Source organism: Lissotriton vulgaris, chromosome 1_1, assembly GCF_964263255.1.
Source record: "Lissotriton vulgaris chromosome 1_1, aLisVul1.2, whole genome shotgun sequence".
NCBI classification, from domain to species: Eukaryota; Metazoa; Chordata; class Amphibia; order Caudata; family Salamandridae; genus Lissotriton; species Lissotriton vulgaris.
In genome coordinates, this window is record NC_141685.1 from 1,287,629,506 (window position 1) to 1,287,646,491 (window position 16,986).

The 16,986-nt window shown below is 44.3% G+C and overlaps 1 protein-coding gene across 3 annotated transcripts in view; it reads left to right on the forward strand.

The window, feature by feature from the left end:
• The window catches only part of CALCOCO1 (calcium binding and coiled-coil domain 1), a 239,259-nt gene extending 222,546 nt beyond the window's left edge, over positions 1 to 16,713 (forward strand). For 2 of the 3 annotated variants that reach the window (XM_086965206.1, XM_086965221.1), the window contains one exon: positions 15,623 to 16,713. In XM_086965206.1, coding sequence (XP_086821332.1) covers positions 15,623 to 15,824 — 202 coding nt within the window. In that variant the 3' untranslated portion in view covers positions 15,825 to 16,713. The remainder of the gene's footprint in view (positions 1 to 15,622) is intronic. The other variant, XM_086965212.1, reaches the window with a different exon arrangement.
• The last annotated feature ends 273 nt before the right edge of the window (positions 16,714 to 16,986 follow it).

Consider the following 16,986-nt stretch of genomic DNA (forward strand, 5'->3'; position numbering starts at 1 on the left):
AAAATATGAAGGTTTTGGGGAGTTGCACAATGTGAACAGCCTTTTTCACATGTGGCCTTTTTACACATTTTTATGTAAGTATGATGAACAAATGAACCATTCTACTGCTATTTTTTTTTATCTCTGGCTAGATGTATTCTTAACACACCTGTGGAGGATCAGTCTTGTTTGTGAAACCATGAATGTAATTAAATATTTAATGAGCGCTGCCTTAGAACACAGAAGCTAGCAAAGCGTTCTGTAAGGCGAGAAACATATACTCCAAAATGGAATTGGTTTGCATTTAATAATGTATCATAAACATCAATAAAAAGTGCGGGCTCCCTTGGAGTAAGAGTGCAAATTAGGGAATGTGTCCCGTGGCCCGGTGAGTGGTTTATAATGTGTGAGCCTGTAGACAGAAATCATAGGCGCTCACGCATCTGCATCTTCGCGGTAGGGCACGGGCCCAACCTTTGAGTGCAGTCACTCCCTGAAGACGCGCTCCCCATATTATCTGAGAATGTTGAACAATTGTTCCAATCCCTGGTCTAATGTTTTGGATGTCCAGTAGCCCACCTACAACTGTCCAGAGAGTCTACGAACAATTTGGCATATCCTGATAATACAGTGTCCTACATAAAGCAATGCTCAGAAGATGCCACTCCGGCTCTTGTTACAATTGAGCTCTGATGATTATCCTGTTGTTTTAACCCCTTCAGCGCGGCGTGAATTTTCGCGCTGTGCTGAAGGTTCTAATGAGCCTATCGGCTCATGACGGAACGGTTCCGTCATGAGCACAGCTCAACCGACGCTCATGACGGAACCGTTCCGTCATGAGCATGGAAGGGGTTAAGAGATCAAAAAGCTGTTGACTACAAAAGCGGACAATTCTGTATTATGATTTATTGTTGTTTTTTGGGGGGGTGTAACTTCACGATTAGTATTTACACATACTTTACTTGAACAGGGAGCATGTTTGTTCATGTCACCGCACTTTGCTCTTTACTGATGGTGAATATTTATTTATTTTTATGATACATCAATAAATGCAAACAAATATCGTTTTTGAGTATATGTCTTAGCACTTTATAGTGGGGACCACTGCCCTAGCTATATATTGAAACCATAGGGTCCCTAGTGATCCCAAGGTAACCCTTGTGTTATAGAGCATCAGAAACAAGGAGGCCTGAACGGGTCTGGGGTTGCTTCTGCTCTCCTCTGGAGGAGACCTGGTCTGTCAGTTTAGGCTGTAGAAGTGGGAACAATACTGATTTGCATATGGCTGGTCTCTGACTAGAGTGGCACAATGAACAAAAAACAATGTACTGAAAAGCAACCTGCGTGGTTGTTAGTGGCTGAGATAAATTCTAGCATTCCTTTCATCACTTTGCTGTTTGCTCCTACAGAGATTGTGGCTTTTTAGCAAAGTTTAATCAAATAATGCTGTAAGATGCCCTATTTGGCCACAATTACTCAAAATATACTCGGGGGGGGGACCCCACGACCTTGTAAAACTTGCCTGGATGAAATCCAGCTCATGGAATGGAATTCTGGGGGAAGTATTTAAGAGACCACTTTCAAAGATCACCAGACGCCAGTGATCCCTCCTAGTGCTCCAGTGGTGCAGAATTCCTTGAACCTTAACTGGTCATAACAGCCTATCGATATCCCAGAGTACCTGTAAAGCCATAGTGTTTCCTTCCACAAGTTGTTGTTCTTTAATGCAGTAATGGACAGTCTCGAGTCGTATTCCAACCCCTCATTGGTGTACTGCACTTCTTTGCTGCCCCAACTAAGTTCAGACTTTATAAATACCTGCACGTACATGGTCTTTGGGGACTGTTACTGACATTGGTTTGTCTTCGAATCCCACTATCGTCGGTTTTTCAAGCCAGCACGGTTGGTTCCCATGTTTGGCAAGTTGCCATGGCTTTTTTTGTTCTCGCGTCGCTTCAGGCCTACAAACGGCGATCATGTTTATGGTGTGCAGACCATCTGCTCTGTTTGATCATCGGAGACAGCGAGCAGAGTGTTTGTCTACAAGACAAGCATGATACATATGAGTGTGTGGAAATGTGCATGCCACAAGATAGCGGAGTCAGTGAGACAGATGCAAACCTGAAAATAAAGTGGCAAGAAAAAGAAGGGAGAGTAAAAGGTGCATAAAAGCACTAAGGGAACTAGACACTATCAATGGAAAGGCATTAAAGGTCATAGTTCATAGCTACCTTCTTGAGTGTTGAATGGTCAAGAATGGTTGATGAAAAACAAAACGGCGGAAAGATGAAGAGAGGCTACAGAACTCTAACCAGGCAGTCCTGCAAGGAGATGAAACAACAGGAAGAGCAACTATGGTCGATATAGATAATTAGACATCGGGAAGTGGACAGAAAGGCCATTCGAGGAAAGGAGAGGTGAATTGAATAATGGGAGTAAAAGAAGTGGGGTTGTTCAATCAAAACAAATACGGAGTACCTTGTGAAAAGCATGTTACTGTGATAGAGAATGAAGGGAGTGAATGAGGTGGGGACTCAGGGAATGTAACATACTGAGAAAGTGGCCCAATTGCAGAAGGAGGTTGACAAAGAACGAGTCTTATCTACAGACAGCCAAAAAGAGATCACTACAGGTGGACTGGCAGCTAAAGAAAGACTAGCAGGAACAGAGAGATGATTGTGAGCCCAGGAAAAGATTAAGGCTGAGCGAGGGGGGAATGGAAATAAATTGCGACGGAAATTTAAGAGCGAAATGCACTGGGCAAAGGGCACAGCCTGACGGAATGATAAGATAATCATAGGTGCAGCTGGAGAAAGAGATGCAAAGAGAATATGATAGCCATAGGTAGTTGATACAAAAACAGGTCGAAATTGAAAAGCATACCTACATTATTCATTTAAGTGATGTAAAACGAAAATGACAATCCTGTGAGACAACTAGAGAAAGACTAGCACGGGGACAGCTGGAGGAATGCAACCATGGGGCATAGAAAGAAAGAGATAGAAAAAGAAAAAGAAAAGGACAGTCATGTATGGTTGTTACGGGTAGATGGAAAGTGAAAAGAGCAATTATACCGAACAATTTGACTTAATGAAGGAATGAAAAAATGACATTGATGTGGGAAGGCGAAAATAAGACAACTCTAGTGGACAGCTACAAAAATTGATTGAGAGAATAATAACCATAGGGGAGAGCAAAGGAAATGAAAAGAAATTGATAATATGTGGAAGTATGGTTTCTGTGAATATTTATCATTTGTGCACCACCAAGTAAAGTTCCTATTAAAATCTCTGTTTCCAGCACACTTAAAAATGACATTAAAATATGCTTCATGTTTGCTTTTCCTAATTGCCGAATTAATGCACTTCATTTACAGGCATTTACATTTTGTTGTGCTTTGCAAAAATCGACATCACAATTTCCTGTACTCCAGCAAGATTATCACATAATTAACATTAAAAATCCTTCTCACTTTGCAGTCCGAGAAAGAATAGTAACACCAATCCCATAAGCAGCAGTTTGTCAAAAGACACATTGCCTGTCATTTGACCTCTCTCTGTGAAGCACAAAATATGAAAGATAAACACAAAATCTAAAGGCATCTTTATTTATTGTCCGGACTTTCCCCACCAAAAATCGATTGGCGACTAGTTTGGGAAACACTGATTTAGAGCTAAAGGATATGAAGGAAGGTGAAAACAGATCAGTACACAAAGAAATGCACAAACCGATAAGAAGACAGCTAGACGGCGAGATGGAACAACTGAGAAAAGTAAATGAAGAGGAAAAGATGGGCCGGCGGTCCACTGCACTACTGTAGGGGCATAAGCAGAGCCAGCAGAACTCAGGCTACCAGAGATGGAGATCTAGAACGATACCACAAACAAACTAAGAGGGCGCGAAGGACCGTGCAAGTGTGAACTATAGGGGAGAAGCAAACTAAGGAGGCAGTGATAAACTGGAAGAGAAAAGTGGGAGGGAGGGAGTGCGATGCGAGAGTGAGCCGAAGCCGCCATTCTTAAGTTTGCAGATCTTTGTTAAAGTACACTGACGAGCTAGAATCCAGTTTGTCTTAATGTCACATTTCAGTGAAAATGTTAGTTCCTCTGAAGTGGGAGGGGCGTTAACCCATTAAGCAGTAATTCCTACACTGTGCCTCCTAAAGGAGAAACATCAACAATCTCCATAGACTGCGCGCGACAGACCCTGACATGGCTGTGCCCATTTGAGGGGAAGCCCGGCTCTTCTTAAGGCGCAGCGTGTCGCCCGTTTCACATCTTCCAGCCTTAACTTCTACCGCAGTGACAATGGCGCAGGGCAGCAGGTCACACAGGAAATTTAGGTATGCGAGCAGAGGGAGGGCGGCAGGCCCAGGGCGGGCGCGGCAGCCATCTTGTACGGAGGGGGAAACAGATAAATTTCCGTCACTCTAGTGGGAGTAAAGATGACTTTTACAACCGCCAGCCATAAAAATGGCAGCGGAGGAGGGGGGAAGATGGAGCGCGCTTGTCAGATGTTTCCGAATCAATTTTCAGCATCATTAGATTCTATTCTCCGGCAGACAGAGACGAAGAGAGAGAGGGGGGAAATAAACGGGGGTTGTAGGGGGCGGCGGTGGCAGACGATGGGGGAGAACGAACCATTTGCAAGTGAGATGGATATTTTCAGAAAATGGCTGTGCGCTGTGGTTCTTGCGTGCAGTGCGGGGTGCTGCTGGATGCTGTTTCAGCGCCGCCCCTGCCATAGAAACACAAGGCAGCTAGTGGTTGGGCCCTTGGGAGGGGTGGGGGATTCTTCTCCCTTCAGTCGCAGAGCCGCCGATCGAAATGTTATTTCCGTTCTTTATTGTTTTCTTTGCCAGCACATACATTCTGTTGCGAGCGCAACAAGCCTGAGGGCGGGGTCTATTTTTTATGTTTTTTTTATTGCATGATACGTGGAAAGCACAGGCAGTGCACAATTCCGTCGCACACAGAGCAGGCAGCGCAGGTGTATGCGACTGCCGCAGCACTGCACGATTCCCTCCCTCACAGGACGGGCTGCCCAGTTAGTGGCAGCTTCCGTCACAAGGAGAACAAAGCACATAAAGCTACACTGCAAGCTGCCTCCCATATAGACAGACACACACTCACTCTTAAGTTACAGCAGCAGCAAGGCGAGCTTCCCTGCACACACCGGCGCAGGCCCTGCACTGTGAGCACCAACGCAAGCTTCTCTCATACACGAACAGCAAATTAGTGCACCGAAGCATCACACTCAGTAGAGTACAGCACACACAGCCCAGTGCAGCCGTCCATATTACACACTCATCCACCCAGAATTAGTATGTAGCGCAGAAGTTGTGAAATCTTCCCACGTGTGCTGAGAACAGATACAGACTTGTCATAGCAGTAGAGTGTATCGAATTTTTAAACCTGGGGGGCTGAGTTAATTTATCTCATTCAAGACTGACCGCGTAGAGCAAGAGAGGATAATAAGACCGACAAAGAATAGGCCTTAAAACTCCCCCATGTTTGCTTTTGTGTATGGCCGTGTCTGAACTGTGGTGGCTGAGTGAGCTAAAGAATGGTGATGGATTAAACCCAGATCAGTTGACCGGGGGTGAGTGTTTGATTTGCTCAAACCAGCGTTAGAAGTGGGCGGGGACGGAAGGGCACGGCGTGCCCCTACTTCTTAAAATAATGTTAGTCCGTTCCCCTACTTCTTACTTTTGAAAGAGCGTACCGGGGACTGTAAAGTTGCCTTACTTTAAAAGTACACTTTTTTTCGCTGCACGAGTGGTGCACCGTGAATATTCAGGAGGCCTCTGCAGGGCGCCGACCCTGCTGTTTCTAATGGGCCTGCAAAGCGAGAGTGAAAGGGCCATCAGTGTAGCATGGTGCGAAAACGGCTACTCTGATGGCCCTGTGGCTACTGTGAGCCCGTGATTCACACCTCGCAACGCTGCCAGCCCCCACTGTGACCTGTGACAATGATTCTTTGGTGTCAATCAGACTGAGGGACGCCACCTGGGGGACTTCTTGACTTGCTATATATCTGCTCGCCAGCCAGCCACTGAAAAGCTGACCCAGCCCCACCAGCCTCTCCTGTAAATTATTCTCCGTGCCTGCCTCCGACCACTCCTTTACAGCTCTACCCTTTTGCTGAACCGGGGCCTGCACGAGCCTGGACTGCCTCTGAAGCCGAACTCTCCAAACATCAAGTAACTGGGGGGAATAAAACACCTGGTGCATAATTCTTTTCTTTGCTGCTTCTGTCTTCTTTCTATCTGCCTTTCCTCGTATTTTATCTCCAAACCCTTCTCTTTTCTTCACTCCATCACCTGCTTCTTACTCGCTTGTATTTTTCTGCCATCCTGCCAGCGTGTGATGTATACGGGTCACATCTCAAACCGTTTGCACCGAGGTTAGAGAATCTACTGATTAGGCCCACTTAGTAGTGACGTTTGGTGCTGGAAATTCTATAAGCTCTGACCCAGATTCTTTATAAGTACCCAGGTGTGCTCGTACTTATGGAGGCTCTATGGTGGGGTGTGCAGCATTCTGAAGCAAGGGTGCGCAGAAGTGTTGGGTGGTGTGCAGGAGATGCTGGGGATAAATGTGACTTGCTTTGATTACCACTGAAGTAAACTGAAACAGGCTTTAGGAGAAGAGTACTTTATTCAGTACCAAGGAAACAGCTTGTACAACCACTTGCAGGCAAGGCTCAGGAGGAATGGTGAACCACCACACAGAGAATGTGGAATGTACATAGCAAACATGACAATTCTAGAGTGATGGTGGAAACACCATAGTAAGGCAGTAGCACACAGTTAAAGGGATACTACACACCTCCCCCCCTTAAAAAAAACAAACAAAAAAAAAACATAATGAGAAAAAAAAAAAAACAAGAGAAATGAACAACGGAAAGGAAAACTAGTGCACGAAATCACGTAATTTAACTGGGGTTGACCTGACACGAACACTTCTTCTTAGAGGTACATCAGAAGATTGTATAACACTAGAAGGAACAGAATTGTGAGGGGAGAATTGTCCAGAATGGGCAACAATATTGGGAGAAGAAGGAACAATATTGGGAACAAGAACATCATTGTTACACAACGAAGGTTGAACATCACTGCGAAAGGTGTCCAGCAGAGCAGGGTGACAGTCATCAGGGGGATGACAATTAGAGCCAGTTAAAGGGATACTACAACCACCATGCTGACCGCCATGCCACCTGGCTGTGGGGTGCTTGAACTGCCACTATGGTCGGACCTGATTTCTTCAATGTGCATGACTCGGCTTGGGCACTGGTCCTGTGATGGACTGGCCTCCTGGCTAGTAGGGACAGTGCGCTGGTAGCCTTCAATAATGGACGTATTTCAGGAGTAGGCAGACTGTAAACACAATTGGCCTTCCTCTAAGGCAGTATCTCCTAACTTATTTGCGGCATTCTTACTTTAAAAAAAACAATCTACATGCATGAACATTTTTATTGTGTTATTCTCAATTATTTGGGGGGCTTGGCATCTAACGTAAAGCTGCAAAAAAGTTTTCACCACATGAAGCCACTTCTTAAATTACATCCAGTTTACAAACATGAGACATGGCAAACACAGTTGTGTAACAAATACTAGCAGGGAATGACTTTTCAAATGTGAGCACTGCAAAATGTTCTCCTCTTCTAAAAGGTGCCAAGGGCGGGGGAGCACGAAGGTTACAGTCATTCCCGGACTGTCAGGAGAAGGGTGAGACGTGGTCCAGGGCCAGTGTGGTAGTAGTGCTGGGTGTAAGCTGTAGTTTCCGACAGCCGCTGGAATGGGTGTAAACATTAATGGGTTTTGAGTTGCCAGGTCCTGGACTGATGTGTGGATGGCGATTATTCCTCAGCTTTGCTATTAGGGTGGCTCTCATTCTCCAGGCTATCCATCTCAAGGCCGGCTTTTATTTACTCCTTGAACCGGCTCACACTGTGGAGAAGTGTGGCTCACTGGTTAGAAGCGACAGACCCTGAAGCAGAAGTCAGCCTGGGACCAGGATTCAATTCCCGACGCGGCAGGGTCTTGGGTCAATGTCCGCCAACTTGATAATTCTCGCCTCGGTGCCTACGCTAACCATGGGTCCCACTCTGCAACTCTGGGAAATAGCTTGCTTAATCTCCACAATGGCCCTAGCAGCGCTGGGGATGCCTGGCTTCACCTTGGGGGTGCCCTCTCACAGGGTTAGCCAGGATGGGTTCCCCAGCGGTATACAGCGCCAGGACGCCACGTAACGAGGTAACAGTGTGCTTTACAAGTATACATACATTACCATTGGCATTGGTAAAACCTCAGGCACGGGCCGACCCTGCTCTCATTGTTTGCTGCATAATTAGCATTTTCTGTGTTCCCAATTGATAGCACATGTCAAAGCAAAGCCCATGCCCTGAAAAGTAGTGTGCCGGTGACAAGAAGCATTCACATCACTCTAATTCTGTTATTATCCCTATCTACAGGCTCCTGTAGCACTATACGTTCTTTTATTTAGTAACGTCACTTCCATCCCGTATGAGACCTAGAGAGCTCACTCCAACTCTCCTGGTGCATGCACATTCATATTTCTCATTCTTATTTTACTTCAATACAGGGATCTTGACTCCATAATAGTGCCGCTAACAGCCATAACCCAAAAAATCACTTAGTCATGATTTAATTAGCACTATCTCTGCGTAATGTCCAGCTTAGCTCTAGTCACAAATTATCAATAAGTAAATGCTTTCCTTGCATAATTGCTGATTGTAGTTATATGGAGGGCTGCTTACTTTTGAAAATAAAACAAAGCAGGAGGCAAAGTCAAGCCCCATACTGTCATCAGGCCTCCCATTTCCGGTGCTTAATTTGACAAGGTTGTTGCAGGTGGTGGCCACCAGCACTCGTTTTTGGAGACTAAAACAGTACAAGAGAGTACAAAAGAGAAAGGCAGAATATGTGTAAAGAAAGAGGACTGGAAAAATAGAGACAAGAGCAGAAAGCAGGGATGAAAAAGAACCTGCAAAAGTAAAATAAAGGCACAGGGAGTGTTTGGTGGTAGCGGACACAACTGTCAACCCTGCATTCGGCAGCACTGTTAACGAGCTTTTGAGAAAAACTTTGAGCCCCGGCACATATTATTTGACAAATTAAGCACTGATTTCAGCAACCTGCGGCCTCTGCTTTCAACAGAAGTCAATAGGGGAAATTCATTCTTCTGTGATTGGAAACATGTCCCACATTGTAAATGAATTAAATATGAACAACTTATATATTAAACCTCAAATAAACATGTTTATCGATTGTTTGAATTAAATAACGTTATAAGCTGTAACTGGTCAGTGAAATGTCAAATGCACTAAAAATTGGTATGTTTTGCTATTTTTAGCCACACCTCCGACTCCGCCCACTGATCCAATACTCTGCTTATTCCCGCCTCCTGAGTCTCCGCCCACAGTTCCCCTACTTCTTTGTCCCCACTTCGACCACTGGCTCAAACGCTCCGTCCATCATCCCCTTTTGTATTGCTTTTGTGTATGGCCAATGTTAAAAAAAGATAATTATATAAGAGTTTCTGATGTACTAACCAGGATGTGGGCTTCTGTCTATGATCAGAGATGGTAGGCAGCTGCCTCTGGAAAAAAAACACGCTGAAATGGCAGTTCCAGTGCAATCGTGGTAAGCAGTACCTTAACTTTCACAAATACCAGGGTTGGATTGGGATTAAAAATCGGCCCTGGCACTCTAAAAGAAGTGGCCCACATTTGCATATTGCCTTTCCTCAAAACACTGCTTCGGCGATTTTTTTATCCCAAAAAAAGTGTGTGGGGGGGGTGTAATAAAAACTGCATGGATTAGTTTACACTGATGAAACACACCTGAAAACAAATGAGGCCACTTCTGCTCCGGCCCCCTGCCCCCACTCAATATGCATATATTAATGGGCCGGCCCAGCAAGAGAAAGGGAGTGACACCTCTGCCTGTTGATAAAAGAGAGGTAATGGACGCCCGTCTGCCTCCAGAAAAGCCACCCAGGCACCCACTGGGCCGCTGGCGGTATCCGAACAATGCAGACACCACCCAAATCGGCCCCCAACCTGCTAAAAAAAGCAACCCACAGCTGGAACTAGGACACCGGCCCCTCGGGCATTGCCCGAGAGCCCTTGTTACCAATCCGACGCTGACAAGTACCCATTCAGAATCAGGGACTGTTGCGCTATCAGAGTTTTGGTCATAAGCAGTTCCTGATGGGTGTGCGCTCCAGTATTCTAATGAGCACCATCTACATTGCAAAGCCTGGAGCCAGTTGTAGGGTAGACTGCAGCCAGTTTCATTGCAATATCGGGATACATCTGTGTTGTAGGTGCTGGATCCATTGTATTGCAGGGCTGGGAACCGGTTTCAAGGCAGAGGTGGAGTGAGGGTCCAGAACTTCCAGACTCTCCAGTTCCATTGCAGAGCCTGAAGCCAGTTGCATTGCTGTGTCTGGAAAGAGTTGCATTACAGGATATGGAAACCGTGGCATCACAGGTGCTGAATCCATTGTACTGTGAGGAGGGAACCAGTTTCAACACTAAGGTGTGAGGCTGTGGTCTAATTGTACAGAGAAACAGTTTCACATCTGGAATCCTCTCCATTTTTAGATGTGATCCATTGTTGTTGCCAGAGTAGGAGCAAAGGTTCATGGCCAAGAACATGTAGGGCCTGTTGTCCTGCACAGCCACTGCCTTTCCGGAGCAGGTTATGGGCACAAGTCTTATTTCCGGGTCAGATGCCGGCTCCACTGCAAGGAATCTATTCTTGATGCTGGGCACAATGTGGGAGACCTAGCTGCATACAGTTACCATGCTAAGAATGAGCCGTTTCCTTTGTTTGACAAAAGTCACCATAAGAGCTTAGGCAAGAGTCAAAGAGAATCTGTGGCGTAAGAATACTTGCAGGAGGGTCCCCTGCAAAGTGCATGGAGGGGGCCCAATACATTCCGTGCCTCGTCAGGAGCTTTCAGCCGCCCGACAACAGTGCCGGTGGGGGTCCTCTGGAACTCGGGAGCCCCCTTGCGGGAGCTATTTTAACACCACTGAAGAGAATGCTTGTACAGAAGTGTGAACGGCTGGCTATTTTCCAAAGAGGAATTGGGATTTTGATTGTAGAGTCAGCACTTTGGTGATGCCAGTCATGGCTTGTACAGAAGCCACAGTCTTGGCAGAATTTGATTAAGCTAACTATGCAAGAGCGACTTTTACTTTCTGTCAGCAGCCAGAAGCTTGTTCAGTTGGCTGTGCCAGGGTAAAAATTGTGGCTGGTGGCTACAATGAAACACTTAGTGTGGGTCTGTGTCAGTGGTGAAGCGGCTCGGATTTGGTGTAAGCCTACTTTCAGTTTAAGCAAAAATGCTCTTTTCTTAATGTGTTAACTTTTTTATATGTACTTAACATGTTTTTGGTCTTCCTAATACCAGGAACTCATCTACTCTCTTTTTGTATGCTATTGTATTTCATCCAGCGCAGTGGGCCTTTGAATTCCCAAATGTGTACATTCATGTCTTTATCCAAAAGAGCCTCACCCAAAACTCAAATAATCCTATTGGGATGATAAGAACAGACAATTATCCAGTCGTGTCAGTCGGGGCCACATGGCAGTATACTAAATTAGGTTGCCTCAGTTCAGGCAAATTGTGATGTCTAGTTCGTTTATATGTTTATCAGTGCAGGGCACTGGATATGTCTGATATGCAAAGGCATTAAAATCACAATAGTCTATGCAGATATTCATTGTTCCATTATTTTTGGAACACCGACAAAGAAGAGTGTCCAAAAAAGCGTTTAGGAGCTTATTTATTCTTGGGACAGACAATTAATTTACTTCCTGACAAGTATTCAAGAAATGAAATCCTAAAATGATCCACATTCTGGCAACTGTCAGATAGCTTAAATGTATAGCTCTTTTTTGCTTTTTTAGCAGAATATGCTTCAGATATACAGTTGGTTATTTGGAGCCGTCATTTCACTCAGTTGGTTTTAGGACCCCAGTTTCACTTGCTGACTGAACTTTCAACATTTCATTTAACCGCATCGCTGCGGCGGTTATTTTCGCGCTGCGCGGCTTTTTTTCAAAAGCCGCGTTAGATGACGAGCTCAGCTCGTCATCCGCACAAGCCCCCCGTGGCTGATGACGAGCTGAGCTCGTCATCAGCATCGAAGGGGTTAAGTAGTTGTATGCCTCCTTTTCAATCGAATACTGTGTTGTCCAGAATTTAATTTGAATGACTGCATGCCTCATGTTCACTTGTAGGCTATTTGTCTTGAAAGTATGCCACTTCAATGAAACTTTTATAAGTAGATACCATTACACACAAAATACTTTGAAAAAATTAGTATTTTAGGGTATTGTAATAAAGATACAAGTCAAATTTAAGAGATGTACAGAAAGCAAAAATCACATATAATTGAAAGGCAATGGTGTTTAAACAGTAAAGTTATATATTATAGAAGGGCTCAATGTTGAAATTAGGGTTGGGTTAAGCGCAGAATTTAGGATAAGGGTGAGGTTTGGGGGTTGTCTTTAGTGAGAGGCTTAACATTCAACTTACTTAGGTTGTTCATAATGGTATTATTTCATAAAATGCCTGCATTCTATAACCTGATTAATTAAATCTGTGTGTGTAAAATGTTCCTATTAATTGGACTTCTCTTGACATTGTCATTGGGTATAAGACTTCCCCCCCTGTTTGCTGGATCATACAAGATGATCTAATGCAAGGTCCTTCTCTGATCCTCAAAACATCCTACTTCCATATTTAATGAGTCCTGCATCAACCTGAGGCAGACATTGTTTTTTCACCTGAAGGTTTCCCTTCTAGATAGTAGACTTGCATTGGGACTGGAGACAATATTCTGATTTGATGCACCAGCCTATTGCTGTCGGTGGGGCTGGTGAGTATCCAAGGTGAGACCACTTTCCTTGCCCACTCCTATGTTACTGATCACCCCACTGCCCCTTTAATAAAATGCTAGGTCCAACTTGGTGGATATTCTATGGAAAACATTGTATGTAGAGGGCTACAACTGGGTGTTCCTTTATGAGCAAATGCTTTTCTTGCACATCCTTCTCCCCCACCCCTTAAGTCAGCAGATAGCAATGGTTATAAGAGAACTTTAATCTTCTTTAAAATATTTGTTAAAGGCAAGGCTGGCTGCAAAGGTCAACTGTCTGAGAATAACAACTATTTTTGTATATTCGTTTTGCTATTGGCATTCCCCCTCTACTTTAATGGTTGAGTTGGGCAGGAAACACTTACAATTCCAGTTGCTGAAAAAAAGATTCCTTCTACAGTTTGACAGTTGTTGATAGACGTACATCACAGTGGGGCATTTGAGACGTTTATGGTCCATGTAATTTTTAAGAAGAACTAAATACCATTCCGAGCCCAGTCACAAAAAGGCAGGATTATGCAGAGTATGTTAATCAATAGTTACAAAAGAGATTTTTACTGTTAAATCACTTTTTTCTTCCATCAGTGACTCACAACCCGGCAGTAGTATCTACACTCAGGGACAGATGCTTCACATACTTCTAAGAAATAGAGCAGGTCAACAAAAGCATGGAGATTATTTTTTATTTATGATATTTATAGACTAACAGGTAGATTCATCAAGCATTTTTGCGAGCGCAAACGGTGCGAATCGCAAAAATCTGCCGTTTGCGCCCGCAACAATTGCATTTGGGATTCATCAATGGTTCATGCTCTCGCAATATAAGAATTCGCAAATAATTGCGAGTTCTGATATTGCGATTGCATTTAAGGAATCGCAATTTGCGATTCTTTATATGCAATGCATGAACCATTTTAAAATTGCGATTTCGCAATCCGGGGCCGCTATTTACCGCGAAGTCTGACTACGTGGTAAATAGCGAAAACTTAGATAAATGCACTTTTGTGCATTTATATAAGTTGCATGTTACACACACATGCCCTTTGGACATGTGTGTGCGCAACATCAGTGTACATTTCCATTTCAGGGGTGCTACAGGGTGTCCTTTGGACACCCTGGCACCCTTGAAATCCCATCCTTATTTGCGATTCACGAATTGCTAGTCGCAAATAAGGATTGACTCCCCATTCATTCCTATGGGCCTAGGCCCATAGGAATGAATGGGAAATCGCATCCTTATTTGTGATTAGCAATTTGCGATTCGCAAATAAGGAAGCAGTAGAAATCGCAAAAAATATTGCGATTTCTACATGCATCCCGTTTTGCGAGTCTGTAATAGCGATTCCTTAATAATCGCTAATACAGACTCGCAAAAGAGGAGTTTGATGAATCTGGGGGCAAATCCTGACCCAAAGTTATGGTTTGCATGCACTTTACTAGATTTATAGATGATATAGTTTGTGAGTAGAGAAACAGACTAAAATACACATCAGTGAAGTAGAGGCAGAGAACAACACACTATGAAATATCAAAGAGAGCATAGAGACATGGAAGGGAACCGTCCAAAATAGCATATTTTGTAAAGCTAATTAGGGAATTTAATCTACCGGTCGATGGGACTTTAGGAGATGACCCTGATATATGCCCCAGGGGGACCGGACTAAAAGAGGCAAGCATTCTAGTCGCTGTTCAGGCCACTCCCCTACGACTCTCCGAGACTGATGATAAGGCTAATACCCACAGGGAGGCATGTCTTGTACTAGAGCAGGAAGAAGACATCGGAGGAGAGAGAACCAGAATAAACGACCAGGAGGGAAGTCAGCATTGCCTGGAGAAACCGGAGTCAGGAGAGAGCAGAGCAGCAAATCAAAACATGTCGACTTTCTAGTGGGCGCAAGCACAGTGGTATTTAGTTGTGCTGTAAGAAAGAAAGCACTGATGATGGCTTACCTAAACTGATTTGAGTCAACTCTGAGAAAATCCCAGAGAAATACATGTGCACGGTGAACAACCACAAATAAGGAGGGGCACTGGGGTCAGTATGGTATTCTTTTCTTTTTGCCTTCTCCTCACTTCCACATACTGCACGGATACGGTAGGGAAAGACGCAACGAAATTCTTAAGCATGCCGCTGGTATTTCAGGTCCACAGGTGTTAAATGTTGGAGGCTGATTGGTCTGGTTAAGCATGTATACTAAGGTCTCTCCTCATTTCCATTTCCATGAGAGACAAACCAGGAAAAGGAGAGGAGCCTTGAGTAAGAAACCAAAGGTCCCAATATGGAGACGGAAATCAAAGGCTGCCAAAAATTGATTGTTCAATTCCTTCAGGGAGAGTGAACCAGAGAAATTAAGCAAACCTTAATCTCCACTCTGGTCTGGGTCATTCTATGAACCGCACGACAGGGACTCAGCTTGGTGAATGTTGATGAGGAGACAGTTCCAGACTATCAGAGCAGCAAATGAAAATCCTTATCTTTTCAAGGGCTGCTTTGCCTTTTTTTGATTTCTTAATTCTTGGTGTACCTCTTTGCAATGTGATTTTGCTTATGGCTGGTTTTGAGCCCGCCTGGTTAGGAACATGTATCCACTCTTTAAAGATGAAAGCTTTACACAAATGGCATATTCTATAGGCTAATGATCTCATGTAGCAGTTATTTCCCATACTTGTACGCCCTGAGATTTTTACTTAACACTTATGACTCATGTTTTTCTTTTTTCAGGGGCAGCGCCAATGGACAGACGTGGCAGAGGGTAACGGCAGCCGCTGACAGTGTCCCGGTGGCTAGGCTTGGCAGCACCACCCGGCGCGAGTGCCCAGTCTGTAAAGAGCGCTTGTCTTCGGACTGCAGCCTAGCAGCCTTCCAAGAGCATGTGGACAGCCACTTCTTTTATAGCGCGCATGACCCATTCATTTTTGAGTAACCCTTCTGAGTTACTTTATTGTGTGACCTTTTAATAGCCTTCAGGTTACCATTAAGTGAGACCACCTTACAATAACCATTTTTGTTTACTTTTGTGTGGACGATCTTTTGACTGTAAGCATGTCTCTCTCTCTCTCGTTCTCTCCTCCTTTGCCCACCACATTCAGCAGCCTCCAGTTGCTTTTACATTTGCAGATTTTGCACCGTTTTCTCCCGCTAGCTGACTTAGTCAGCTTTTCGATGCATAGGACAAGAACTGGCTGCTGTGAATGGATATATACCACAAGTCAACATGCAGGATCTGGTTATTGGGTCATTGTGTTTTGTATTGCTAAAAGTCTACCTATAATTCAAATACAAAAGAGTCAGAGACTTTCAACATTCTTTCCTTAGAAACAGGTGGCCGTCTCTTCCAGGAGAAACAATGCGCGGAGTACACCTACTGACTGAGTCCCACGTTTGAGTTGGTAGTGGCTGTGGAAGGCTGAAGGCACTATAACTGGAGTTAGTTCTTCAAGGTGTAAATTTGTCAGCCGTTGACGGTTTATTTTCTCTGCTAGTCATTGCATCCCTTTTTTGCAGCTCTGGTGCAAGGACCTTTCCTGGCAAAATATTTTGCCTTTTGTGTAGTCCCTTTATTCTTTAAATAAAACCATGTTGACATTTGCTGCAATATAACGTCCTTGGGCACCATTGGTGGTATCCCTTTGAGGGGGAATTATTGTAGGACCAGCCCCCAGCCGTTGCTCAGATATCATGCAGCTGAACGCCCTGTGTGTGTAGCCAAGGCTTATTCCATTGACGTTTTATTCTCACCACATTCTCCCACATGCACTTAACATACTTGCAAGAAGCCTGATAATGTATTGCAAGGTGAACAATATTTCTTTAATACATGTTTCCCTAGTTTGAATTATTTCTCCATAAGTTGCTCGATAGATAATGTATCACTGCTGCATGTTTGTCTTAAGGGCAGGCTGAGGATGGAAGTAGTATAGCTCTGTGTGAAAAAGGATCTCTGTGAGATGGCTGGGACTATACGTTGAGCACTGTACTGTATGTCAATCAAGCATTTATAGAATGCAACACAACACCCATGATGGTCTCGAAGACCTGGAGAAGTATGTGCTGCGTAGTGTAATTAACATTCAAAAAGCCAGGTC